At 45.0% G+C, this 27,900-nt stretch overlaps 1 protein-coding gene across 4 annotated transcripts in view; it reads right to left on the bottom strand.

The window, feature by feature from the left end:
- The window catches only part of Trpc3 (transient receptor potential cation channel subfamily C member 3), a 68,857-nt gene extending 45,456 nt beyond the window's left edge, over positions 1-23,401 (bottom strand). Inside the window, exons 1-2 of one of the 4 annotated variants that reach the window (XR_013051975.1) lie at positions 23,067-23,401; positions 4,010-4,781 (exon numbers count right to left, since the gene is read on the bottom strand). Coding sequence is in view for 2 of the 4 variants with exons in the window: in XM_076573819.1 (XP_076429934.1) it covers positions 4,010-4,781; positions 23,067-23,245 (951 nt within the window). In the remaining 2 variants the exon portion in view is untranslated. The remainder of the gene's footprint in view (positions 1-4,009; positions 4,782-23,066) is intronic. The other 3 variants (XM_076573819.1, XM_006991831.4, XM_076573821.1) reach the window with 3 other exon arrangements.
- Positions 23,402-27,900: the final 4,499 nt, after the last annotated feature.

The following is a 27,900-nucleotide window of genomic DNA, read 5'->3' as shown; positions in this document are numbered from 1 at the left end:
CAACTTAGTTTTGATGAGACATCTTTCTCAGCATCATGATCCTCTTTACAAAGTCAGGTGACCAGAGCAGAAACGGAAAACTCCAAGGACCTGCTACCCCTGAGGCAGAATAAAGATGTCCAATTTCGCCACAGCCTCTCCACACTCCTTATAATGTATATGGTTTAATCTCCATTCTGATCATGCACCAGCTGTGGCAGAATCCTACCTTCTGCTTGACCTGTGAGGACTAAATGCCGAGAGCATGCTTAGCATGCATCAGGAAGCTTAGACGTGCTTCAGGGTCAGAAGGAATGCTATTTTGGACATAAAACCCAAGATTGGGGGTGGAGAGATGGCTCAGTGGTTTAGAGCACTAGCTGCTCTTCCAGGACGCCTGAGCTCAGTTTCCAACACTTACATGGCAGTCTATAACTGTATGTAACTCCAGTTCCAGGGACCCCACAACCTCCTCTGACCTCCAAGGGCACCAGGCACACATGTGGTTGCACATACATGCATGCACAGGCAAAACACTCATACATATAAAATAAAATAAATAAATCTTAAATAAATAAGACCTAGGCCAGGGATCCAAGATGCCCAGATGGAGTTTAGTCAGTATGACCTTGGCCTCTGTTTTCCCACGCCGAGAGGTCTGTGTGACTAGATGGTTCCCAGAATCTCTCCCCGCTGTAAGCTGCTTTCTTACCTTGGGTCATGTCCATTTTCCATTTTCCTTCTAGCTCTGCTCTGCTATGGTGGGGACTGAAACTGTTTTCTACTTTGAAAGAAAAGTGGAGGCACAGGGAGGGCAGAGAGCCTTTCTTTCTTTCTTTCTTTCTTTCTTTCTTTCTTTCTTTCTTTCTTTCTTTCTTTCTTTCTTTCTTTCTTTCTTTCTTTCTTTCAACCATAAAAGTGCATCTTCAGCTCAATTAGAATCTGTGTTCTTGTATCTTAGTAAACGATAGGTGGATGATTAGACCCAAGTCTCCATTTCTCAGAACAGATGTAGACATCATTTGCACATCCACACTGTTCCTTTAAAAACATGTCACTGGCTGTCCTCCATCAAGTGCTCTAAACCTATGACCTCGAGTGCTCAGACTCCTGAGACAATGACCTTCACATGTTCTCTGTATTCCCCAAGGGACTGTGGGGAGTGTGCAGAGGGTGAGAAAGTATGCATTCCAGGTCGTCACTAAGATGCTAGAACAGGTGTCTGAAAGGGGAAAACATCCCCCGTGCTTCACCAGGGAGGGGCACATTGTCTGTTCCTTCGTTTTCAGGCCAGGACTCTGAGCTGAAAATCCCTCTGGGAAGGAATGTGGTGAACGGCACAGAACAGGGCAAATTAGGTTACCTGCTTTCCTTGGGAAGGAGCTTTGCTTGTCCTGTCCTGTCAGCACAGCGAGGCGGGGTTAGGGCTTTGACTGTCTAAAGCCCTGACAGGTGGACACGAGTGCGGGGTGAGAGGGCAAAGGGGAGATGGGCTAAGAAAGAACCAACAAAGACAGCCAGGGATGGGGAAGAAAAGGCATGTGGTGAGGCAGGGTGACTCTCAGTCTGCAGAGACTGACTCCTGAGGAGCTGCCCTGTTCTGGCTCACAGAGGGTTCTGTGACTCTCCAGCTCTCTGTGTAAGCTGGAACGGGGACTGCCTGAGATACAGGTGGTGTTTGCATATCCTCGGCCATGGTATCTAACATTGAAAGCTCAGGTGTGTTTTCTCCTCTTCTGCTTTTTTACCAATATTTTCCCACCTCTGGAATGTTCTCAGAGGTGACTCTTCAAGTCAGAGAAAAGGAGATTCTAATCTAAGCATTACTAATATGGATTTAGCTGGCTTCAGGGGGAAACTATGAATAACAAATTCTCTTCCATTGCTCTACCAAGGCAACTTGTCTGTGTGGAACTGCAAACATCACCATCTTTAGTAAATTATTAAACATAATCCTAGAAAATATTCCCTTTTATGGAAGTTCCCTTGCAGAGTTTCAACATATATCAAATAAGCACATAAAACAGGCTTCTGTGACATTTGAAGTGTCAAATAAACAAATTTAGAATTGTGCTTTTATGACTCTCTCACAAATAAAGAAATGACGCTTAAAAGTATCTTTCCCAGGTCCTTTTCTACTCTCTCTGATAAGTTGGAAGCCTTCAGTTTGCTCCACCTGTGGTCTGTCTAAAAAGTTTTCAGGCCTGGTGTGGCGGTGCATGTCTGTAATCCAGGCCCTTGAGAGGTGGAAGCAGGAGGATCAGAAGCTCAAGGTTATCCTCAGCTACATAGCAAGTTCAAGGCTAGCCTGGGCTACAGGAGACCCTGTCTTAAAAACTCAAATATGAAACAAAAACAAATTTCATCGTGAATTCAAGGAAACAACTCTTTTCAAGTAGTACATAATAGATGTCCCTACAGGGAGTAGATATCAACCAAGACCTATTTTATTCTTCAATTTTCCCACATTTCCCCATTTTTTAAAAAAAAAATGTGCAGATTTGCATCAGAAAAAAGAGCATGAATAGATTAACAAGATTGTTACACTGAGGCCAGAACTCCCCCAAGACACAGTGAAGATTGACAAACACCAAGGGAATTGGTTGTAGGTGGAGAGTGGGCAAACTAATCTGTGCCATTTTCTTGAAACCCTAGAGAAAGCAGATTTTCCTTAGTTTGAATTATATTGCCAACTGTGCTTGAAAAAAAATAATCCACTTAACTATGAAAAACTATATTAAGATGTGAAAGACAGAACAAGCACTCATTCTGATACTGTTACTCTATGCTAAAAAGATCGGATGCTGAGGAACCAGTGCTTGCAAGCACTTCCTTACCTAGAAGACAGGAGAGTGGACATCTGCTGAAGAAGCTGACGGAGTTTTACCTTTGTAATTAAATACCCACTTTACCCTAGTTTTAATCCTATGGATTTAAAATCCATAGGAGGGGGTGGCAATAGAATAAAAGTTTAAAACGGTCCACCACTAATATAAGATTTTCATAAAATAATACTGATTGACAGAAAAAAGTAACTCATCAAGAAAGCCAGCAAAGCAGAAAAAGCCGTGTGATGAAGCAAGCCATTTTTCTGTCCTTTGTGTTTCTGGGTTGACCTAATAGTCACAGCTCACCACGCTAAATAGATGTTCAAAGAGTTCAGGGTGAGACATTTGTTCCATTAATGAAGCGACTTTAATATTAACAATAGCATAGTAGTATTCTATATATGCTTTTTGAATTTTGGCTCTGGGAGGGGTGCCCAGCCTTGATTTTGCCATATGACACTGCTGTCTACCAATGTGCTGAGTAGAAATCATCACTGTCCTGGGATGCACACAGTCTGTGAAGCACATGCTGGACACGGCTACATCTAAAAATATGTAAAGCCTTGGGGTCATGAAAGGAACTTCAGAGGAACTGACACTCCATCCGAGAAAAGAAAGAGGAGCCCCGCATCACAGTGATGGGGTGCAGACTTCTGACACAGCAACACCATGCAGCCTAACAGAAGAATCTAGAAAGGAGGCAGACTTGTCACGTCTCCCTTTTAGCAAAAGGGGACACAGAATTTCTGGGTTCTCAAACTTATCCAGGACACAGAGCGGCCACCACCACAACCTCTCCCTAAGGCAGTGTGTTATGTTACGTCTCCAGGGTGAGTCTGCAGCAGCATGTCAACGAGAGGAGAAAAACCATCAGAGCGCACCTTGTAGTTTAAAACCCACTGCAAGACATGCTGTACTCTCAGCATTTGGGAGGCTGAAGCAGGGGGACTGCTGTGAGTTCTTGGCCATCAAGGGCTATGAAGTATGAAGACAGCCTGGGCTGTGTTGAAACCACAAACTGGACACGGTAGCCCATTCTTGTAAACCCAATATACAGGAGGTTGAGACAGGAGGACTGCTGTGAACTTGAGGCCAGCCTGAGCTATGAAAGTGAGGCTCTATCTTAAAACAGACAAACAAACAAAATCCCAACAGACCCAACAGGCACTGGGCAGAGCTGGCTCTGGCTTCCACTGGCCTACCTTGAACTCCTTCTCTATGTTGGCTAGCTTGGCCAGCTCATTGCTGAGTTCCAGGGCTGTGAGCACAGGGTCCTCGCTGGAGAGCGACAAGTATGCAGGGCTGGCCAGTCCCTTGTACGCGTTGATCCTAGACCTCGAGTGGCTGAAGGCATCAAGCCGCTGCTTCTCGGCACAGTCCGCGCAACGACAGAAGTAGTCGTGAGGCCGCTCGATGCGCGCGCCCTTGAGTAGCAGCAGGTGCACCACCTCGTACTTATGGCAGTGTGCAGCCAGGATGATGGGCGTGATGTCAGGCGAGAAGCGTGTACCATCCTCATCATAGGCATAGAAGTCGTCGTCCCGCAGTTCCTGCTCGCAAGGGCTAAGTGTCAGGCGTCGGCTGGCCGCAAAGCCTGGGTGGCCGAGGATGGCCTCCACGATGCGCACATAGCCCTTGCTGATGGCTAGCAGCAGCGCATCACCGATCCGTGCCAGGTTCTCCTTCTTCAGCAGCAGCTCGGTCACCTCCAGATGCTCATTGCCTACAGCCAACTGCAGTGCGTTCTGACCCATGTAGTCCACACAGTTGACATTGAGCGTTTGTGACTCCTCCAGCATCTTGCGCACCACGGGGATGTTGCCGTACTCTGCGGCGTCCAAGAAGCGCTCCTCCTCGGCTGTGAGGCTGGGCCCACGAGCACCAAACATGAAGGCCGGGCCACGCACCGCCTGGCGCCGGCCCTTGTCACGCATCCCTGCCGTGCGCCACCTCGATGGGCTGCCCTCCGAGGACCTGATCAGTGGGGTGACAAAACAATGTGGGACTTTGAGGCCTGTAGCTTTCGCCCCCAGCAGACCCGGCTGCAGACCCGAAGCCAGGGAATGGCCGAGGAAATTGCTAAGATCAACCACCCCAACTACCTCTCACCTAACACAGGCTGCCTGAGCTCCAGGGAGGAGCCCACAGCCCTTCCCAGTTGCACGTCCAGCTCATTCTGCCTTTGGATAGAAAAATAATGAAGTAATTTTCATGCACCTACCCAGTAAAAAGCACACTCACTCGGTGCCCTGTGGCTTCAGCCGGGTTCCTGCTGTTAAGTAGCTTAGCCACAAAGCACTTGACCTAGCACGTGTGAGGACCTGGATTCAATCTCTACTACCACAAAAAGAAAAACAATCCTGGAAATAGTGTCTAGTGGACACTCAACATCCATGCTCCAGGCTAGAGTACTCAACGGAGGTTAATTTTTGTCAAGAATCAGGACAGAATAGCCTTCTCTAGTTATCGTACATTCTAAAGCAAAATTATCCGCGCAGCCCTGTATTAGGCTGAGTACCATCTTACAAGGTCTTAGCTTTAACTTTTTCTCTTAAGAGAAAGCCTTCCCCCACCAAATGTTTGTTTATTTGTTTTACAGGATTCATCTTTGCAGCGACCTAGACAAGATTTACCGAACATAAAACCCAAGCATCAATCTAGATTTACTTAATTGAAAATAACTCTCATTATAAGGGTTGTTTAATTACTAAAATCACACATTTGCCTTTTGAACTAGAAGGAAATTACTTGACTGGTGGATTAAAAATCACTAGTGTTACTTTGTGAACATAGCTCCAGGTACGGCTCCTCTAGCTAGAACGATGTGCCCTGAAATCCTCCCACCAGCCACACCAGCTGAGATGTAACTGCATCAAAGTCATGCCATAAACTGATGTGTGCAGAAACTTCAGTTTACACCTTAATTTTTATGAGTCTGGGTAAATAATTTTATTTTCTTGACCTTCTTAACTTACATGTAATATGAGAAGTTAAAACCAGAGGGTGGTCCCTCCTGCTAATCCCAGAACTCAGAAGGCCAAGACCTTGTCTCCTCAGAGAGAGAGAGAGACAGAGACAGAGACAGAGACAGAGACAGAGAGAGAGAAACACTTTAAAATAATAAATAACGCCAAACCCATAGCACAGACCTATAGTTTCAGCTACTGGGGAATGGTAAAGAGAGAGGCCAAGTTCAAGTTCAAGGCCAGTCATGGCACCTTAGAAAACTCTGCCTCAAGATAAAAACTAAAACAAGGTCTGGGGAAGTGGATGAGCTGTAGGGCGCTTGTCTAGCATTCAAGAGACCCTGGTTCTAACACCCGGTACCGTAAAAAGGTGAATAAAATGAAAAGTCCCAGACTTTGTGTGAGTTTATAAGTAAAAGCTTTTGTAAATGTTCTGAGTCTCTGAAAAACATTACAAAATAAACTATATAATTTTAACTTTGTGGTTATCTGTAACAGTTCAATGATTTATACATTTTCCTGGCCAAATATTGTACAAACATACAAATCTGTATCTTTACCTTTATCCAGTTGTGTGAATTTTTTTCTGATTCAAATGCTCAAAATAACTTTCTTTTTTAAAAAAAAAATCTGCCGATTTTTTTTGGGTATGAGCTCTATCAAAAGGTATCAGTTAAGCTTTTTTCCACATTACTGACTTTTGAAGCAAATAAACCCAACTTAAAAGTGAATGCCTGGGAAAGCAGCCATTTTATTTCTATCGTATGTGTTTCAGAAACAGCTCTTACCACTGAAAAAATGTATTCACAGAGTCAGGGTTTGAAAATTCATGAGAAAGGACATCAGCCTCCCTGGGGGCCTGGCTAAATTAGGGAGCTTCCCCAGCACAGGAAGTGGGGTACCGGCATCCAGCTCTTCTCTGCTCTTTAGGCTCCAGATCTGGGACACAGCAGCCCAGGCTTTCCAGTGCTTCAAACAGGGGTACCTAGTGAAGGTGTCCATGCCCTGGCTCTCTAGTGCTTCAAACAGGGGTACCTAGTGAAGGTGTCCATGCCCTGGCTCTCTAGTGCTGAGAACAGGGTGCCTAGTGAAGGTGTCCATGCCCTGGCTCTCCAGTGTTGAAAACAGGGTGCCTAGTGAACGTGTCCATGTACCCCAGGGCACATGATACTTCCGGGACACCCCATTTCCACTGCCTGCCTGGCATGGAAGGTCAACAATCCATACTTGAGAAAACAAGGCACAGCACTCTCAGCTGCTGTTTCCCTCAACACTGGGGCATGGGACTGAAGGACAGGGAAGGGACTTCCACCTTGCTCTTGTACCCTCACACAGTTTGAACAGTTAGTCATGAGCATAGTTTAGAGTTTATAATGTTTGCGTCTTTTAACCCTGTCATTGACAATTACTTAAAAATATAGGTACCTTTGGTAACCATTACACTGTAATCTTTCTGCAGTTAAAAAAGTGGCGTGTAGGGAGATGGTATGTTGGGAGGTGGGGAAGCTCGGGAGGGGTCAAGGCTGGGAGGTGACTTTTAGACAGACACAAAGCAGACAGTGGCATTCACTCACTGAAAGTGCAGAAGAGTTCCGAACTCTATCATGAGGACTTTAGGAAAATCTTGTCTTATTGAGGATGACTTATTGGTATTAATGGTACTCGTTTCATTGGGTCAGTATTCTTACTGTTAAGTTGTAAGCTGGGTTTTGAATGGCTAGAATTTCCATGTCATATAAAAGGTCTTGTTTCTGACATGGATAATATGCTGATATTACCTAGGGCTAATATAATGGGAATATGTCTATGGAACTCCAACTTACACTCATACAGATTATCTTTCGAAAATGAATTCTTACTGAAGTACCACATCTTAACGAACAAAATTTTTAATTTAATGACTTGCTTACAAAAAAAAAACTAGCTGTAAAGAACCTTACAATTTTTTGCAAAAGAGCCTGAGTTGAGAATACTAGTAAATGACTATTTCATGAATTTTTCTCTTGGTATTTCTTAGTATTTTTAGTCTGCCTTTTTTTTTTTTTTTTGTATTTTCGAGACAAGGTTTCTCTGTGTAGCTTTGCACCTTTCCTGGAACTCACTTGGTAGCCCAGGCTGGCCTCGAACTCATAGAGATCCGTCTGGCTCTGCCTCCCGAGTGCTGGGATTAAAGGCGTGCACCACCACCGCCCGGTTTAGTCTGCCTTTTAAAAACAGTGTCTCTTTCAATCACTCTATAGCCAAGGCTGTCCTAGAACTCACTATATAGTCCAGGTTTACCCTGAATCCATGGTGATCTTCCTGCCTTAGTCCCCCAAGTACTGGGATTCTAGCTAGAAGCCACCATGACCAGTATTTTAAATTTTTTAAAATGCAAGTTATAGAATATGATATTAAAGAATACACACATCAACACACAGTTGCTTACTATTTTTGTTGTTCTGTTATTTGATAAGAGCAGCTAAAATCTACTCATCTGTCACAAATTTCATTTACTGTACAATTTTATTACTTAGAATCCTCCTGTTGTAAATCAAATATCTTACTTAGCATGTCAAAGTTTTCCTTAATATTTATTTTTCCAGAACCTTTGTCTCCACAATATATGCTGGAATTAAAATGTTTGATTTTAATACTGTGGTGGTTTGAATGAGAATGGCTCCCATAGGTTCAAATGTTTGAATGTTTGGTTAATGGAACTGTTTGGGAAGGATTAGGAGGTGTGGCCTTGCTAGAGGAGGTGTGTCACTGGGGTTAGCCTTTGAGGTTTCAAAAGCCCCCCCCTCTCTGTCTCTCTCTAACTGTTGCCTGTGGATCAAGATGTAAAGTTCTCAGCTACTGCTCCAGATATGACCGCCTCTAAGCTGCCATGCTGCCCACCATGATGGGCATGGACTAACCATCTGAAACTGTAAGTAAGCCCCCAGTTAAACACTTTTAAAAGAGTTGTCTTGGTCATGGTGTCTCTCCACAGCAATAGGACAGTGACTAAGACAAGTTCTACACAGCATAAGTCAAAAGAGCCAGTCTCATGCCATCTTTAAAAGATCCTAAGAGTATCCTGGCAGTGGTGGCACACACCTTTAATCCCAGCACTCCTCAGAAGGCAGAGGCAGGTGAATCTCTGTGAGTTCAAGGCCAGGCTGGTTTACAGAGCGAGTTCCAGGACAGGCTCCAAAGCTACACAGAGAAAACCTTTATGGGGGAGAAAAAAAAAGATCCCAAGAGTGACTTAGGCCTGAGGCCTGATCTCTCAATCAAAACAAACCATTCTTTACACTGTCACTTTAAAGTAAAAGAACTGAATGAGAGCTACTTATTTCATGGGAGTCACGGTAAGTGAATCCTTTAATTTTCCTTCGAGAGCTGAAATAGACTTCCTTCATCTGCACTGATGCAGCGAAGTCAGCCTCCGTGGGTAAACAGGTCTCCAAAGTCAGATGTGCTTGGCATGTCTCTTCCAGCTTTTGAAAGAAGCAAGGAAGATGAAAAACTCCGACAATGGTAACAGAACATTTTCCAGTAATTTTCCTCTCTTCAGACCCTCACCCAATGGGTCTACCCAGTCAGCACCCTGAGGGCACTCTGAGGAGACGTCCACTCCCACCAGGCACTGGAACAGTACTGCCTGAAAGTACAAATCCTGCAAGGCTGTGTTTAGATCCTTCACTAGTGCTCATGTGGACAGCCTGAGCATTTAGCTGCTACAGTCTGAACTCTCTTCCTCTCGGTTCTGCCCCTGGGACCATATGAGGACATAACATAAGCAGTTATCTATCTGCAAGCCAAGAAGAGTCCTCACCAGGACCTGACCATGTCAGCACCCTGATCTCAGAATTCCAGGCTTCAAAATGGACAGAAAACATATCTCTGCTGAAAATACAATCTATAGGGCCTTATTGGCACAGCCGGAATTGAATAAGACCCTTTGCATTTGTTTAAATAATATTTAATGCTTCTTGGGATCTTTGTATTTATACAAACATTTAATCCGATGAAAAGTTCTTCTGGGAACTATTTTTGTACAGCCATTGGGAACCTTCTGCTCCACTCCCCTCAGAGGTAAAAATACAAGCGACACTCCCCAGTTGTCATAACTTTCCATGGAGTCATCTGACCTCCCTAATATTGTTCCTTACAACAGTGACCTGAGTTCTACCTGAAGTGTGCTAAAATGCAGACTCCCAGTCTTAGCCCAGAGGGACTGATTCTGCATCTCCCAGGGGTGGGACCCTGGGATATATATTTTAAATGAATAGCCTTAGCAATTCCTATATACTAAAATATATGGGGCCTTGTACCATAAGCCAACAGAATCATTCTGTATCAATGAGCCTGGATTATCAGGCTTTTCAGCACTTTTCACACTGGCCCTGCCAAAATTAAAATTAAAATGCTGTGTTTGAGCAGCAAAGGCTAACGGACATATAACTCTACATTCATTTAGTTTTTGTTGTTGTTGTTTATTTTTTGTTATTATTTAAAATTTGATCTCCATAAGGTGACTGCCAGAGCAGCCTACAAGGTGTCTTTATCTGTGATCATTTAATGACATGTTCTTGCTTTATCAATAAGTAAAGCTTTTAAAAAGGTTACTGAAGGAAGGAGTTGGAGATATTGAGCAGATTCAGCCAAGGATACCTATTCACTACGCCTTCTATAAGGATTCAACTCCTAAAGTCAAAACACTCCTGTGCATCAAGAAGCCGCTTTTGAGATGAATTTTTATACTCCATGTGTTTTAAAGATTATTCAAGTTATTTAAATTTTAAAGCAGCATGATAACAAACATCCCTTTAGTGACACTACTGCACACGATCCTGAACAGCAAGGTCGTTTCTTACTTATCATCATCCATGGAGCACATCCCAGCGCCTGAGGAGAGGTGCTCGTAAAGTGTCTGCAACCTGTCTTCCCATGTGACCCAAGGTTCCCCAGTACAACTGTCCATCCTGTAACTCAGAGACACCCAAATCAAACCAGCATTCCTAACATGTGCACCTCAAAGTCCTAGTCAGGCTGGGAAACGTCAAGGTCATCTGTGGCCCAGGATTTGATCCTGCCAGTCACAAGGTCCTGAAGTTTTCCTTCGGGCTGTTCTCATGCTGGATCTGTCTTTGCATCCTTGCCTGCGCCACCCTGCAGGGCTTTATCACATCACCACTGGGCTATCACAGCAGCTCGGCAGCGCAGACAGGAGGAAAAGCAGGCCAGCCTCGTTGAACACCTGACATGGAGGCTGTGCTTTCAAGGCACTATCAGATTTAATTCTCCCAACAAGATTATGAAGCAAACTTTTTTTTCTCTACCTCATAAATATAAAAATTGGCAAAAAAAAAAAAAAAAAAAACAAGGTCACACATCCAGTAAAGTGCAGGTCTGGGAGACAGCGGCATCTAGTCCCTTTGGTGTTTCCTGGGACTCCCCCAGTCACCCGCAGCATGGTGTCTTTCTCAGACACTGGTCTCCCATGCCACACCTCACAGTCCCTTATGACATATTTCAGAGTCGATACTCTTCTAATTAGCATTCAGGAATGTCCACAGCTCCTTCTGCCTGGCCTAGCCAAACTTGTTCTTAAATTCATCCCTATCCATCCTGTAAACACATAATCCCTCTTCCTCCTCTACTATCAAGGGTATTTTCTAAAGATGTGTTAAGATACTTTTTTTTAATTTTTGTGTTTCCAAGAACAGGGTCTTTGTTCTTGTTGAGTGAGTAACTTTCTTGACTACTAGAGGGTGAGCATGCAACACAGAAAAAGATCAAGTGAATATTCTGGGTGTTACAAGAAAAAGTAGGGTTTTATGAGAAGAATTTGTGGAGAAAAAGAAGGCATCCGTGGCTGAACCTGCTCAATTCATTTATTTATTCATTCTGAAAGACCCCCACCACAGCATGATCTCACCATGTGGACAAAACAGTTCTATTTTCCACAGCAGAGCAGGATGCTCACTGTCCCAGAAAAGAAAGAACCAAGAGAATAACAGGACAGGTTACATGTCACACGTGGATTTAGGAAGGTCAGGATGAGTGGGTGTTTCCCAGATTCAGTAGAGATGCTGGTGCACAGTGGGAGCTTTCTCCTGCCACTCCTGACTCCCGTGTAAGATGAGGGCCAGGGAGCCTGCATCAAAGCCAGGGTAATGTACCAAGGGTGGGTGGACCACTGGTGCCAAGAGGGAAATGGAGGATGCCATGGACACCAGGGATAAAAGCTATAATCCAACAGAGAGGGAGCATGTTTTCTTACAAAGCAAGTCAGTCGAGAGTGGGCACCCAAGTGGGTATCAAACATGGCTCCAAGACCAGAAAGAGTCAAAGAACATCAACACTCAAGCCAGCTTCTCAACATCTGACATCACAGCCTGTCGTCACCATAACAACCAAACCAGAAGAGAAGACAGTCCCTTTAACAAACTGAGGGCGGGGGTTGCTTTCAATTATCTAAGGATATCTGGTGGGGGCCCCAGAGACACATACCCACCCCTCCATGGTGTCCACACAAGAGCAAGGGAAAGGATGGCTTCCTGGGAGTATTGAAAATCACCCAAAGAACACTTTCGCTATATCCTCAAAGAGCTAAATGAGGCCAGCCTTCCCGCATCTCTCCAAGCATGCTCAATGGCAGGCATAGCCGGGCCATACAGGGTTGAACCTCTTTGGAGACTGGACAGAGACTCGGGAAGTAAAAGCCTTTATCCACTGGCTCTGGGTACAGAAAGACACTACCCTCATTGGCCACATTCCTGGGTAATACAGAGCAGATCTTCTCTCCCTGACAGCTCATGTAACTGCTTAATTGCTTAATTAACTTAATTGCTTAATTTATTGATTGCTTAGTTCACTTGCTGAGTAAGTATCTGTTTAGTAAGCAAAGAAAACAAACAAAAAACTTAAAACTAATTTACACCACATTCTGGATATTGGGTTATTTCATCTCTTGTGTTCAGCCCTCTGGAGACTCAAGGGAAAGGTCTGTTCATCTAAGCTATTGTGAGGGATTTCTTGTCTCTACTATACCTGCTTCTGGAATGTTCCTTCTGTTGAAGTTTCCATCCCTGAACATCTGAATTCTACCATTCATCAGTTTTTCTTGCCACGGTCCAGCTCACATTGTACCTTAACACAGAAGACTAAGTTCCACAGGGCGAAGCCTAGGCGACCAGCAAATTCTGTTCATTCTGAAATGGAAGGTCTTCTAACCGTTTCTGCAATGACTCTTGACCGCTGAACTTCTGTAATATGGATAACTTCATAAACCAAGATGATTATTCCCCTCAATTTCTGTCTCCTGGATTATTCTCTTGGGTGGCACAAATGTGATAGAGAATAAATGCTCAATGCTTACTTGAAACTTCTTATGGCTTTTCTACAAGGCCTAGAATAGTCCAGTCAATATTCAAAATACTTGCTAGTTGGTACTACTGCTGCTGATGAAGAGGCCATCTGAATGCTAAGTGAGGTCCTAGAGGTCACAGAGAGGTAGGGAGTTAGATCAGAGCTCAGAAGACTTCTCTCAGACATTCTGAGAGATGTATGTATGTATGTATGCATGTATGTATGTATGTATGTATGTATGTATATTGTGTTATGTATGTATGTATATTACATGCTAACAAGAGAAAAACATCAAATAGAAAACCAAAATAGTTTTGTGAAATTATATACTAACCTTGCATGTTGGAAAATTTTGATTCTACAGTGAACAGCGTCTAAAATGGCTGTCTGGATTGGATCCTAAACACCGTGAGACTATCATTCAGAGGCAAATGAACACTATTAGTCACCTTGGATTCTTTATTAAAATGAGGTAAAGAATTAACCAGATACTCAGTTCATATAGCAAACAAGTGATGTCATCGGCAATAGCCATGCACCATGCAATGAGAATAAAACAAAAAATGCCTTGATGGGTTAGTCTGTCACACTGAAGAAGGAGGCTGAGCCAGCTGACCAGAACTTCACCACTCATGTCGTGAGCGGCAGGAAGACCAGAAGTGAGACAGGTGAGAAATGAAAATGTGTCAGGAAGCAGCCACTGTGCTACTCGTGGTGCTGGAGGCAATGGTTTGGGAAGACGCTGCAGGCTCTGACAAGGGACCTGAAAATCAGCAGTGACATGTCAGGACACAGACCACCTGTAGTCCCCTAGCAAGCAGCACATGCCAATCAACATAGTCACTGCCAGAAACAGCTGATGTCATTCAGCATGCCTACACACATGTGACGGTAAGAGAAGAAATCCCAGACACAGCTCAGCAGTGCTACCCAAACTTGTATCTTAACACGTGACCATGAAGGGGAAGAAGTGGCATGGGGACCACTCTGAATTTCTGCAGCCCCTAAGAGTGTCAGCACCACCACCACTGAGTCTGCAAGTACCTGCACACGTCGGACATCACAGCCCATCATCAGCACCACAACAACCAAACCAGCAGGAGAAGATACTCCATGTAACAACGAGGGCATAGCTTCCTGCTACAAAGACTCCCGTGTGGTGCTGGAGAGCTGGCCAAGCAGACAAAGGTGCTTGCTGACAAGTGGACAAGTCTGATTCTCTGGACTCGGGTAGTGAAAGAAGAGAACTGACTATAGCAAGTTGTTTTCTGACCTCCACAGGCCCCCAAACCAACAAATAGATAAATGTTACAAAAAAAAAAAAAAAAAGATAGTTGGGTCTCTATAGTGAAGGGTCTCTAAGTTACTGCTGGTCAGAATTCCATCAGAATTATTTTTTAAAGACAGAGTCTCACTGTGTAACCTTGGCTGACCTAGAACTCACTCTATATCCCGGCTGGCCTTGAACTTACAGAGATCCACCTGCCTCTAACTCCCAAGTGCTGGAATTAAAGGTATATACCACCGTACCCAGTCCACATTCAGAATGAATACTATAGTAAGCCTGTTAGGTGTATGTTAACTGTAAGAAACAGGAAGCTGTTGGATATTGGAGGAAGGAAGCTCGGGTCTCCTATCTTCATCTTCTTCTGAAAGCATGAATGGTGTTTTTCCAGATTGTTAGCAACTAAAACCAGACAAAGCAAAAAACCGAGCAGTCTGTTGCCTCCAAAGCCCTCTAGGAACAGACAAGGGGATGCCAGCATTTCCTGCGTGACTACTGAGGAAACTTTTCTTTTTCTTTTTTAAGCTGAGGATCGAACCCAGGGCCTTGCGCTTGCTAGGCAAGCACTCTACCACTGAGCTAAATCCCCAACCCTAGGAAACTTCTTAAATGTGTATGTATACTCAAGAAAGCACCAGGCAAACACCTTCTAGAATGTACATATTTATGCTTCCTGGAATACATTTGTGCCTAATGCCAACTTTTGTAATACTGTGTTTGTCCATTTTCATGCCTGTCTCCTCAAGGATTCAGTAACTTCCCACAGAGCACAGGCTGCCCCTTTGCCCATATGCCTGGCTCTCACACATGATGGAGAGTACCTGCTGAAAAGTGGGTGGGCATATGGTATCAATACTAATTGCTACATCTGAAGACTCAAGGAACAGACCATTTCCCTCAAACCAAAGAATACCATTAGTCACGTATGACACTATGTACAAGTAATGGTAACTCTCCAATAAAAAGAATATAATGAATGCATTAGTGAAAATTAATAATCAGTCATTAAAGTAATATAGTACAACCACTCTTTCAATCAACTTTTCAATTATAGATTTCTATTGAATACATTTGCTCCTTAGTACACCCTGGCCCAGAAGTATTCAGTAAGTTAGATGCCTTTTGATTTTGATCTTATACAAAGTTATGTCTTACCAGGGAAATCTGAGGGCAATAGGGGAGACATCATAAGATTAATAATCTCTAATGATCAACTAATGATATGGCCTTCCTTATAAAATAAATTTATTTTCATGATACCATTTGAAACTGGCTTTTACCATTTCAGAAGACTAGAGATAATAAAACAAAATCCTATGAATTCACTATATAATGGAATAGGAATAAAGACAAAGTGAATTCAAATGACAAAAATGGACTGGCTCAAGAGACTCTTACTTGGCTACTTAAATATTAATCACTGTTAATTAATTCTGCATGCTTTGCCTCTTATTTTACTAGGAGCAGATAGACCTGGCTTTCTTTCATGAACATCCATGTCCAAAGCCCAAAGCCTGAGGTTTTCAGATGTCGGTTCCATTCTACCTCATCATCCTGCTACCTGTGTTTCATTAGAGAATTCAAATCACCAACTGTATTTGACAAAATACATCTAGAGATATAAAACTAGAGTAAAAAAAAATCATTGAGGTCAAGGACAGGTTGAACATCTGTGGGCATTTCAATATCAATAAAAGCTCCAGTATCAAATATATCTTACCACTTAATTTTTGAAAACTGAGGGTAGGAGAGGATTCTTTCTATGTCTTTTGTTTGTTTGTTTGTTTGTTTGTTTTGGAGACACTGTCTTTTCTATGTAGCCCAGCTTCAAGTTCATAGTGATTCTCCTGCCTCAACCTCCTGAATGCTGGAATTATAGGTATAAATCACTATGCTGAGCTTAGTTTTTTCTTAATAGGGTCGTTTCTAGACTAGACAACAGTAGTTAAATATGCCCGACCTCACTGCTAAAGCAAGACAGAGGGCTGTAGCAGGCCTAGCTATCCCCATAATGTCAGCGCTATTTCCCTTCGGTACAAGTGTGAAGCTAGCCACCTCCGGTCCACACCTCAGCCCCTCTGGGGAAGGCCCGACTCCCCATGGTCTCCCCGCACAGGCACTAGCTAGACTCCCCACTTAGAGCAATACTGTTACATGTTAAGGGCATTATGAGGTAGGCTGAGAGCCCGAGCCCGCTCCTCAGATGCCTGTGCCCATGCAAGGTGATCATGCTCCCTGAGGAGCGAAGTGATCAGGGCTTCTGCCTGCCAAGTGTACACGAGCTCTGCCAACAGTTTTCTTCCTCCAACACGTTTCCCGTGGTGTTTTACTGCCTAATTGTAAACTGGGGTTATGGTTTATGGGACACTGTAGACAGGAAAATCTTAATGGTTAAAGATAATTTTAATGAAGAGAGAGAGAGAATGAAACACTTGCTATCCCGTCAGAGGAATGAAAATCCCTAACATCCTACTCCTCAGAGGATGGGCATTGCAGGACTGGGACCCGCTGCCTCTTCAGTACTGAGGCAAGCGATGGCAGTAACACTAGGCAGGGTCCCTTTCGTGTGGAGAGGTCCTCATCTCTCCTTTGCCCCGGCTGGGACCTCCTACTCACCTCCCAAGCGTTCTCAAGTTGATCTGCCACCAGCAGCTGCCTTGCAACAATGACTTAATTGGATCTCACAAATGAGTTAATGCTAATTAATAGTTCCCTATATTGTTCTTCCCTGGAGTAAACTTATTTTAAAATGTCTTTGAGGAAGAGATAAATGGGTTCACTAAAGGAGGCCACCGCACAAACAGCACAGCCCTGGCAACCTGGATATTTCGGATGACCTGGGACCGCTGGGACTTAGAGATCCAGTTGTAGCTTCGGCTTCTTAATTTGTAAAAGAAAGCAAGAGACATGGCTTTCTGTTAAATGTGGAGGAGGAGTTCTAAGATGGGTTGGGATGGAGACATGGGGGTCTGTATACCACTGCAGAACCGATTATCTACCCATTTGCTTAAAACCATGTCATGACTGCAAACATAATTCCTTCTGCAGCCTCAGTTTCTGTTACAAAAAATATGGTCAGCATGTAAATAAACAAAGCACAGACATAGGGATGTTGGCTTTCAAGAAAAAAGAACTTTCTTATCCCCCTTCTCTTCAAAATTCCTCCACAGACAAGAGAACAGATAGTAATGCAAAACCCACAAAAACAAATGACACCTCTAACTCCAAGCCATGATATATGGAGAGAGTAACGAGAGAGGCCAAATAATAGTTCATTACTTAAAAGAAAAGCATGTGTTCCAGGCAGAGCAGCAGGCAGCAGATCTGCACTGTCAGAGAAAGCTCAGAGGCTCAGGAGGTTCTCGAAAGGAAAGATCTGGCTGCATCCTGAAATGAGTGACTTGCTGAAGTCTAGACAAGGTAGACATGCTCCCCTAGGTCCTGACCCCAGCTGACACAATCAAATGACAATTCTTACCCTCTTCTATAAAAGAGAGAATATGGACTCTCTGGAGACACAGACAAGACACGCTAGATGTGAGCACTTCAGAGCAGCATCAACCAGCAAGAAGTTCTGCCCACTTCCACAACACTAACTATAGTTTTACAATTTCCCAGTCTCCCCACCTCAAAAAATATAATTTTTAAAAACACATCCCTGAAATAGCATGCTTAAGAAAAGAAAAGAGGTCTTAGAAATAAACACATTAATGGCTAGCTAGGCCTTGGGGGTGGAGCTTAGTGCAAATGCATATCCTTAGCATACATGGAGCCCTCGGTTTAATCCCCATGTCATTTCTCAGGAAGAATAATGTAAAAGATAAATACTGAAAAATAGCAGAGAAGAGACAGACAAACTAGGCCAGTCTAGGAAATCTAATGTTTGAATAATAGGAATTTGGAAAGAAACAGAGAAGGGAAACTGAAAATAGTGATTAAGAAACATTGCAAACCAAAAGAAACAGTTCAGGAAGTAATACAAGGAAATTTCCCAGAACAAAGGGACAGGAACTCCAGGTCAAAGCGTTCACCAAGTATTCAGTTGCGGCAGTGAAAAGACAACCCCGTTGTCCCCCCCCCCCAATAAACAGCCTCAAAAGAGCATGGAGAGAGAGAGACCATTCTAAAAGGCTACTTGCAAAGCAAGTCAGAGAAATCTAGAAGGAATATTTTCAGGAAAACATTCTCAGTTGGAGGCTGCACAAAACTTAGCTAAAGAACCAAAACTTAAATGTGACAAATAGGTATTTCAAGAAAAATGTGTAACTACAAAAGAAATGTAGCCATGTTATAGTCTTTGTTAGCTAAAAGTAATATGGTCCCACAATTAAATAATGAAGATTTTAAGATGTTGGCCAGAAATTGTAACAAATCATGCTGTGGAAGATGAGGAGAGAATAAGAGGTACATGTTAGCAAAAATTCTCAAGATTTCTGATGGTGTCTCAATGCTATGTGTAACAAAATGTCAGCACAAGATGGAGTTGAAGGTACAGTGAAATAGAGTGGACGAAAGTGGAGAGGATAGAAGGATGGATGAAGGATGAAGGGAATGGCTGGGGCTTGCCATTCATAAAAGCTTTTCTTCCTGTCTGACATGCAGAGCTATATTTGTGTATTACTTTGACACTGTATAAAAATAATTTAAAACAAACTAACAAAATGACAACTGTCTCTTACACATATTGAAGTTGTGCCTCTAGGGCACGAAACTGATAGTATAATGAAAAGTGTCAAATTACTAAGGTCTTAGGTTTAGTGCCATTCTGTGCTCTACTTGAAAATTAATTACTGTAAGGAAACCTGCTTATTCCTTTATAACACCCGTCAGCTTTTCCCCACAGTCTAGAGACTCAATTTGAGAACCTTGAGTTCTCCTCCAGGGGTGGGAAGGAGGTGTTCCTTACAATCTGATAGCTAAACCAATCAGAATGGCAGGTTGTTATCCCGCAGCCAAACCAACCCACATAAACTAACATCCAACTAGATAGCTTGGGACACGAAGCCCTGTGTCCTCAGCCAACCCTTTCAAATAGATGGGCATCAACAGCAGTCATCGACTCGCTTAGTAACTTTTAAAAATTAAGTGGCTGTGGGTATTGACTTCCTCATTTGTCAATGACAGTGACAGAACCTGCCTAAGGAGCTGTGATTCAAACCAGAGTACACATAAACATGAACTGTTGTTTCCACTATAACTAACTTTTGGCACAGAGCTCTCTTTCCTAGAAGTCGGCCCCTGTTAATGAACACATCCTGAGAATTGCAATAGCTATGCTGGTATTCTCTCACACATACTAGGACTGATTCGTGTTTACAGTACACTCACAAATATCTGTGGTCTTGAGTTTTTGCCACCAATCTGCCAATGTTTCCATTTTCCCAAAGTTTTCTAGGCAGCCCAGAGTCAGCACCACACTGCCCTTGACCCTCTTCCTCCTGCTTTCCATCAGAACAGTTTTCCCTCAAGGCACTAGTTTAGACTCCCTCGGTTTCTCTCTTCATGGTCCTTTGGATAGCCTCATGTGAGCATACAACTCCTGATCAACTCCCCCGACAGCCAGCTCTCACCTTCTCCCGAGTCCCAGCCCAGAATTTCCATCTCTTGCTGAACACTATGATGAGAATCATCTGAAAAGTCAGAATCTTCTCACGGCTCCTTTCTTTTCCACAGTGGCATCAATAGTTCTGGTTATCCAGGTCAGGGTACCCAAACTATCCCTAACCAAGCTTCCTTTAAAAACTCTTCGTGTAGAGTACACTGGAAAAGCATCCCATAGATTTCATTTGCATGTTCTCTCTCAGTCCGTCTATCACACTGACGCTACCCTGTAGACAGCGACAGCAGCCTCCTAATTTGTTCCTTCACATCTGTCACCTGCCACTTCAGTGCATGCTGCGCAGAGACTTTGGTCACACTGCGTCTCCTTTCAAACAACCAAAGGCTCCCTCCTGCCATGTCTTGACACATAAGGCCTTTTGCATTAATGCCTGGAATCAAAATGGCTCCAAATCTCATGCTCTCCTTCACTCCATGCTCCAACCAGACTCAACTAACATGTTCCTGAAACTCGCCTGGCATTCTTAGGGGTGGGGCTTGAATTAATGGCCCACCTTGTCTCATCCTATGCATTCTTCAGGCCCATCAGATTTTCTTCAATATCTCTACAAATAACCTTCTCTCCTTCCTTTGTACTTGGTGTCCACGGCTCTGTTTTCATATAGTTTTGAGTAACACTCATTTTCTTCATGCTTATGGCATCGTTGTCCGTGCCCAGCCTCTTCCTCACTCTGCCTCACAAATGGAGGAAAGCTCCATTCCTCATCGTTGTGGGTTATTGTACATGCCTGCACTTTGTCCATGGGTCCCCTTGAGAACATCTTCAAGCAGAAACTCATGAGAACACACTTCCAACCCTTCCCATGTGTATCAGAGATATTTAATTATGGAAAACTTCATGAATGAGGTCCTCTCTGCTGCTGCTATTTGGTCCTAGTTTGCAAACAAACGAGATAGAACAGTTCTGTTTAACTCAACGGTTCAATCAAGAGTCCCATCAAAGGATGAAGATGTCTCACTTGTGATCCAACAGATGGCATTCTTCCTCCTTCAGCCCTACTAAAATTCCCAAGTGGAAATCTGGAATGTGAACCAAACAAATAAGCAACAGTGTGTGTGTGTGTGTGTGTGTGTGTGTGTGTGTGTGTGTGTGTGTGTGAGAGAGAGAGAGAGAGAGAGAGAGAGAGAGAGAGAGAGAGAGAGAGATATATGATTCTGTCACCACACTATCAGGAGGACTATGAGTGGAGAAGAAGAAATCTTCAGGGAGGAGGGAAATATAGTAATGGGATACATTCAGTAAGTAGAGGGGGAAACTGCAGAGAGGGAAGAGAACCAGGGCAGGGGGGAACCTCTGCACAGGAGAGCGAGGAGAACGGGAATGACAAGGTAAGAAGATGCCGAGGAAACCACTACTTGTATGCGAACCTAAAAAAAATGAATGGAAACATAAGGCCTTGCAAAGACAGTGGGATCTTATTCTTAGGATTCCGCTGAGTAGCAAGCTCAGCTGTGCCACCAGGTTACTGAATGGGACCCGGGGGTTGGCTCTGCTAGGCTATCTTCTGTGCTACTCTGAGTCCAAGGCTGAACTGCTCGCCTTTAAACAGAGACATCATGGCTTTACTCTACACAAAAGGAGGATCAGGACTACTCTCTGCAGCGGGTATCAAGCCAGTCTCTGATGTCACCAAGTGTCAAGTAAACGCTAAGTGATCGCTCTTTAAAGTGACCAGTCCTTTCCACCTTAAAAGATAAGGAACGGCACACTTGTTGCATTGTGTGGAGTCGGTAGATGCGGAACGAGCGATGACAGCAGTCAGGTAGTGAGCCTCCACTAGAACCCACTGCCGGGCTATGCGTAAATGACCTCAAACTTCAGAAAGGAGAACCATAATTTCTAATCTGCCCCACTTTCGCGGATAAGAGTGTTAAGTGCCCTATTTACTTGTTATTTAAGGTAATAGAAGAATTTCGTAAAAATCAAGAGACTATACTAGTTCATAGAACCCAGTTTGGCACAAAGAAAAAGCAGATGATGTTCTGAAACTTTAGAGGGTGGAAGCGAGCCAACAGGGATGTAATCCCAAAGGATGCGCCTTCTCTCCATTTCCTGAGCCACTTCCACTGACTGCGCTCTCTCTCACCACTCACTGAATTCCGCCAGGATGCGTAGCTGATTTTAAATCGGGGCCTTTCCTGAAAGATCTGCTCCCAGTTACTGATTTCCGTTTGTGTTCCCTACCATCCTTTTAAGTCCCGCGGGGCCTGAGTTCTCCGCGGGTTGGGACGCCCCAAGCCACGGACCCGGCAGCGGACAGCCTTCGGGCAGTAGGCGGCGCTGCACAGCCCGTGCCCGGACGGAGAGCCACCTGCCCGCTGTCCGGCTGAGCCCCGACCGACGTGGGTCCCCAGGCCCGAGACCCTTCCTCGCAGGACACGCTCTTCGGGCACGCGCAGCGCACCGCCTGGGAAAGTAGAGCAGCGCCTTCTGCATCTTTGCCTCTGGAAGGTGGCTGGATGCTGTCAATGTAGGAAACAAACCGGTTCGTTCTCACTCACTTGGTTGTCAACTGCTACTTTGCCCAGAGGAAAGGAGAAGAAAGCAGAAACGTGGAGAAGGAAGAAGTCGGGACTGGAGGGAAGGGCAAGAGTCATCGGCCCTGTGCCTTCTGGGAACCACCGCCCAAGCTGGCCCTAAGCGCTGCCCTCGGGGTTTGGGTGTGAGTGCACCATCGGGGAAGCCTTCCACCCACTCGGTGCACTCCGCACCGCACCAGTGCCCCGCCGAGCCCCGCTCCCTGCCCTCCACCCTAGCGGGCTGGAGAGGCGTAGGGGACCCACCACCCGCTGCGGGGCAGCTGCGGGTCGTGCGCACACAGTAGGGTCCAGGACCTCCTGGCGGCTGGGCGTTCGAGTCCCCGAGGTCCTAGTCGGGGTAGCAGCTCTCTTTCTCTCCAAGCCCCGCCGTCGGTGACCGTCTGCGGACAGAGCATGCACGTGAGCCCGGCTGGGCCCGGCTCAGCAGTACCGGGGCGCGGAGCCCGAATCCGCCCGGGTCCCGATGCGGGTCCCGCCCGCCCCGCTCGGCCACGCTCGGGTACTCACGCGTCGGGCCCCGGGGACGGCGGCGCGCGCTGGCAGGGCGGCTCCAGCCCGCCGTTGACGCCCCTCCAGCCCCGGCGGCGGCGCTGCGGCTCCGCTCCCTCGGCCTCGCCATCCTCCTCCTCCGGCGCAGGCAAGGTCACCCTCGCGGGCTCCCGGCACTTCCTGACCTTGGTGGACATAGCGGCCGAGCGCTGCGCCGCCCGCAGTCAACAGCCCAGCGGCCCGGAGACAAGCCCCCGGGGCCGCGGCGCCGGGGACGCCCGGGCCGAGCGCGCGACCTGCAGCGGAGCTCGGGGCCCGCGGCTGCGATGCCGGCTGCGCGCGGTCTGCCGGCCCGACAGCATCGCGGCGAGACGGCGTGGTTTCCCTGCGAGGAGAGGGAGGAGGGGGAGGGAGGGAGGGAGGGAGGGAGGGGAGGGAGAACCAGTCCCTCGGCAGACAGCGCTGCGCAGGAATCAGACAGACCAGCAGGTGGGGAGCTGAGAAACTGCGGAAACTTCCCTCCACTCTCCTTTCTGCAGCAGACCCAGAGCCCCCTTGCCTCTGCAGACTCAAGAGTCCTGGGGAAGGAAAAGGAGTCTTCGAATTGATAGTTTTCTGGCAATCGGTTTTTACGCGCGCTCAGCTCTCCGGATTTCCAAAGCACTGCTAGTTCCCTGTTGTCAGGCTTATTCGAATCCACAGGGGTTTAAGTGCGGCTCCTGAGTCCCCCCAGTTCCTCACAGCGGGTCAGTTTCTAAATGTGCGGGATGCTTTAGTTCTCACAGTCGTCAAGCGTCTAACTAACGTTTTTGTGCTTTTCAATAAGTATTTTTCAGAAAAAAAGGAAGTTTGTTTTGTTTTTCTTTCTTTCTTTTGAGACAAGATCTCACCCTGTGGTCCAGGATGGTGTGGAACTCAGTATCTGGCACAGGCTGGCCTAGACCTCAACCGCAGTTCTTCTGCTTCAGCCTCTCTAAATTATAGCGCCTGGTGCACTGTATGTTGGTGTGTGTGGAGGCCAGAGGCCAAACTCTGGTGTCTTTCCTTAGAGTCATCCACCCTGGTTTTTGAGGGTCCCAGGACTCCTGGATTAGGCTAGGCTTGCTGGCCTGCCAGGAAGCCCAAGGATCCACCTACACGACACCCCCACCCCCACCCCCACCCCCCACCCCTCAGCTTGTGTTACCAGTCTATAAAGAATGGACTGCACATGGATGGAACTCAGGTCCCTACTAAATTATTTTGAAAATGCAAAGGAGTTCACTTTAAATTTCAAGGTCACTCAATTTTCTGGGAGGAAGAGTTAGAGTTTGATCACTGAGCATTTTAGGGATCAGGGAACCTAGGTGTCTTGTTATTTTAGTTCTATTTGTTTGTAGTTTAGCTGGGAGGGGAACTCAGTGCCCAGGGCGAGATGCCTGTGTCTCTGAGCTATTCATCAGCCTGTATGCCTCTTACAGATGAGGACACCATAGACTCGAGAGACTGAGTGAATCACCCCAGGTAAGCAGGTACTGGGAAAGCTCCCATCAGACCAATGGAGACTATTCAAGACTTTCTGTTACCTCGGACAGGTAGGTGCCTTCTGCAGTGCATCGCAAAAGAGTCACAGAAATACAGCCATGCTTCGATGAGAAGTGAGATTTGTTCACTTCTACCTTTATCCAGTACTGTGCTTCATGGAGAAACAGTTCTTTCCAAACTCGAGACAGACACAAGGACAGAACTGTGGCTCCTTTAAGTTAGTTCTTAAGAAGTCCACAAAGTGGCCTGTATTCCATGCACAGGCAGTGAGCCGGTATGTAAGGAAGCAATGGCATTTATTTTGACTTCTGCTTCAGGGAAGATGGGAACATTTGGAAATCCCTTTCACGCACGGCTTCATAGGAAAGTGCTAATTTCCACAGGTGAGTTACCAAGACCCCTTTGATTCCATCTTTGAAAGACTTATAAAGGAGATTGCCTTGTGTACTTCAGTAGCCCTGCCTCTTGCGGGCCGGGCTCCCACGGTCCTCCCTGCTTTTTGTAGCACACCTCTCCCCTAAGATGAAGATCATGTTCAAAGCAGGTCTGATCAAAACTTTTCTCCATTAAAAAAAAAAACAAACAAACAAAAAAAAAAACCTCTGGTGACTCCCCACACTTTCATTTTCGAAATCCACATTTGGCATGCCAGCCTTCTGTGATCTGACCCTGATTCTCCAGTCTCCTCTTGCTCTGCATCATGGACATTCTAACTCTGTAACTCCTGTCCATCACCCAGCATTGAGGTCCCTCTCCCATTCCCAGTCTGTGTCATTTACCAACACTGAACTGTCTTTTCATCTACTTTCCCCTAAAGAGCTGGTGAGAGGCAACCTTTAGTCTGACAGTCTCTGATGGCCATCCTCAGGTCCCTAGGGATGCTGGAGGTTGCCTTAGGTGTGCTTGTGAGTGCCCCACAGTCTCATCACTTGAAGTTAACTCCTTGTGTGCTGGTCTCCTGTTTGAACTGTGAATTCCTTCTTGCTTTTAGCTATTTGAGAACTCATCTTCTGTCTTTGCCATTTAACTGAGTCCAGCATGCACAGGACAAAGACAGGCATGTTGAATGAATTAACAAGTTCATGGGTTCCTTAAAACTACACAAAGAATTGAGTTCACGATTTGGCTTTTAAGGCTCTCAGGGTGCAGGAGTCCCCAGTATTTGTTTCCAAGGCCTACCATAGCAACGTTTCAAAGATGGAGTGGCTTAAAAAACCCAAATTTTATTGTCTCATAATTCCAGCGGCTGGAAGTCTGAGTTATAAGTGTGAGCAGAGTTATCAGCTTCTCCCTCTGCACCTGTCTACCCTCTTCCTCTTCTTATGGGGACTCTGTTCATATTAGATTAGGGATCAACTAATCAGTCACCCCATTTCAGCTACATTTTGTCTTTGGAAAACCACCTCTAACTGCTGTCACATTCTGACCCTGGGGTTTAGGACTTCAGCCTGTGAGTGTGGGGCACAGATGCAGTTTAGCCCGTGATACATGCTGACCCGTCTGGTCTGAGGAACCAATTCCATCAGAGGTAACAATCTTGTTTTGGGCTCAGGGTTTCATGTAGCCCAGCCTGGCCTCAAACTTGATACTGGATTTTTTTCTGATCCTCCTCCTTCAAGCTCCCAAGTGTTGTAGTTATAAGCGTGTGCTACCACACCCAGATTAGGAGGTAACTGGAACCAAACCCATGGTTTGCTGCATGCTAAGCACACACACTGCCGACTGAACTACATCCTCAGCCAGAGTCTAATGTTTTTTATTCTTAAGAACTGTGACCTTGGGCTTAAAGAAAACCAAGAGGAGAGGAGAACTCGAAGAAAATGATTCCTAGAAAAGAGGAGGTGTGGTCCCTTCTTAGCATGAGCCAGCTTTGTCCTATGTTGTCTGTAGAAGAGGGTCTTCCCAATGCACATGTGTGCTGTCAGCTGCCTATGATTCTGTTAAGTACATATTTGCCAGAGGTACATTCAAAACCTGTTACTTCTTTGGGGAACCAAAAATCAAAACCCTAACTATTTGCAAGTAGAGACTTAACCACTGAGGAATGAGTGAAACGTAACTTGTTAATTCCAAATAAAATAGTGCTTAAAAAAACCTAATAGCAGATGATGGTTCCCAAATTTGCTCCTTGATTTCTCAGAACATTTTGTACCTTTTTTCTCCTTTATGAGGAGAGCAAACGGATTTATCAAGGAGAAGTGAGAAGGCACTCCTGAGCAGGAAGGGCTGCCACGGCAGATGCTGTATACCATCTTTAAGGTCTCTGCTACATTATGGGAGTGGAGAAATTTCAGAGTCCCGCCCCTAGGCAAAGAATTATTATAGGCAACTAATGACAGCTGGGAGAGAGAGAATTAGCCTCTCCCAGGACGAACCCTCTTACTGGTTGTTTAATACAATATGGCCCTGAAGCCATATACACACAAACCGCAAAAACTGATTCAGGAAATAGTATTTATATATTTATGCATATATGTATACATATATATTATAAGTAACAACAATAAATGAAAAGAGTCTGTCTGTCACTTTCAGAGTGGGGTGCAGATGAGGGGTTGGGGGAAAGAAAAGGAGGGGGGAAATGATGTGATTCTATCTTAATTAAAATGTATTTTAAAAAATATCCATGGAAGTCTTCCATTCCTTCTCCCCAACCCCACTCTTTTCGTTGTGTGGTTGTGTATAACACATCTGTTAGCTTCCCAAGGAGCAGGGATTGCAGTCAGGAACAATGTTTTTTGGTTTTGGTGTTTTTTGTTTTTTGGTTTTTTGTTTGTTTGTTTGTTTTGTTTTGTTTTTTTGGTTTTTCGAGACAGGGTTTCTCTGTGTAGCTTTGCGCCGTTCCTGGAACTCACTTTGTAGCCCAGGCTGGCCTCGAACTCACAGAGATCCACCTGGCTCTGCCTCCTGAGTGCTGGGATTAAAGGCATGGGCCCGGCTGGAATAATGTTTTAAACACACCTGTCTTTCAACATTCGGAAGAAGTCTCTCATAAATTGACCTTGCTTTTTTTTTTTTTTTTTTAAGTAACTTTACATCACTAATTTTTAAAGCAGGATAAACTAACTATTAAACTAGGAAATGCTATGTGTTAGAACAATTGGTCCCCAACACAGAATTTCTGAACATACTATATACTAATTGTGCTGGATAGTTTTATGTCAATTTGACACAAGATATGTCATCTGAAAGGAGGGACCCTCAATTGAGAAAGTACCTCCATAAGATCAGGCTGTAGACAAACCTGTAGGGCATTTTCTTAATCAGTGATTTGATTTTCTTAATCACATTGTGGGTAGTGCCATCACTGGGGTGGTGGTCCTGGGTT

This window comes from Peromyscus maniculatus, chromosome 6, assembly GCF_049852395.1.
Source record: "Peromyscus maniculatus bairdii isolate BWxNUB_F1_BW_parent chromosome 6, HU_Pman_BW_mat_3.1, whole genome shotgun sequence".
In the NCBI taxonomy this organism is placed as follows: domain Eukaryota; kingdom Metazoa; phylum Chordata; class Mammalia; order Rodentia; family Cricetidae; genus Peromyscus; species Peromyscus maniculatus.
Note: the sequence above shows the minus strand (reverse complement) of the source record. Positions and strands in the feature narration are given on the sequence as shown.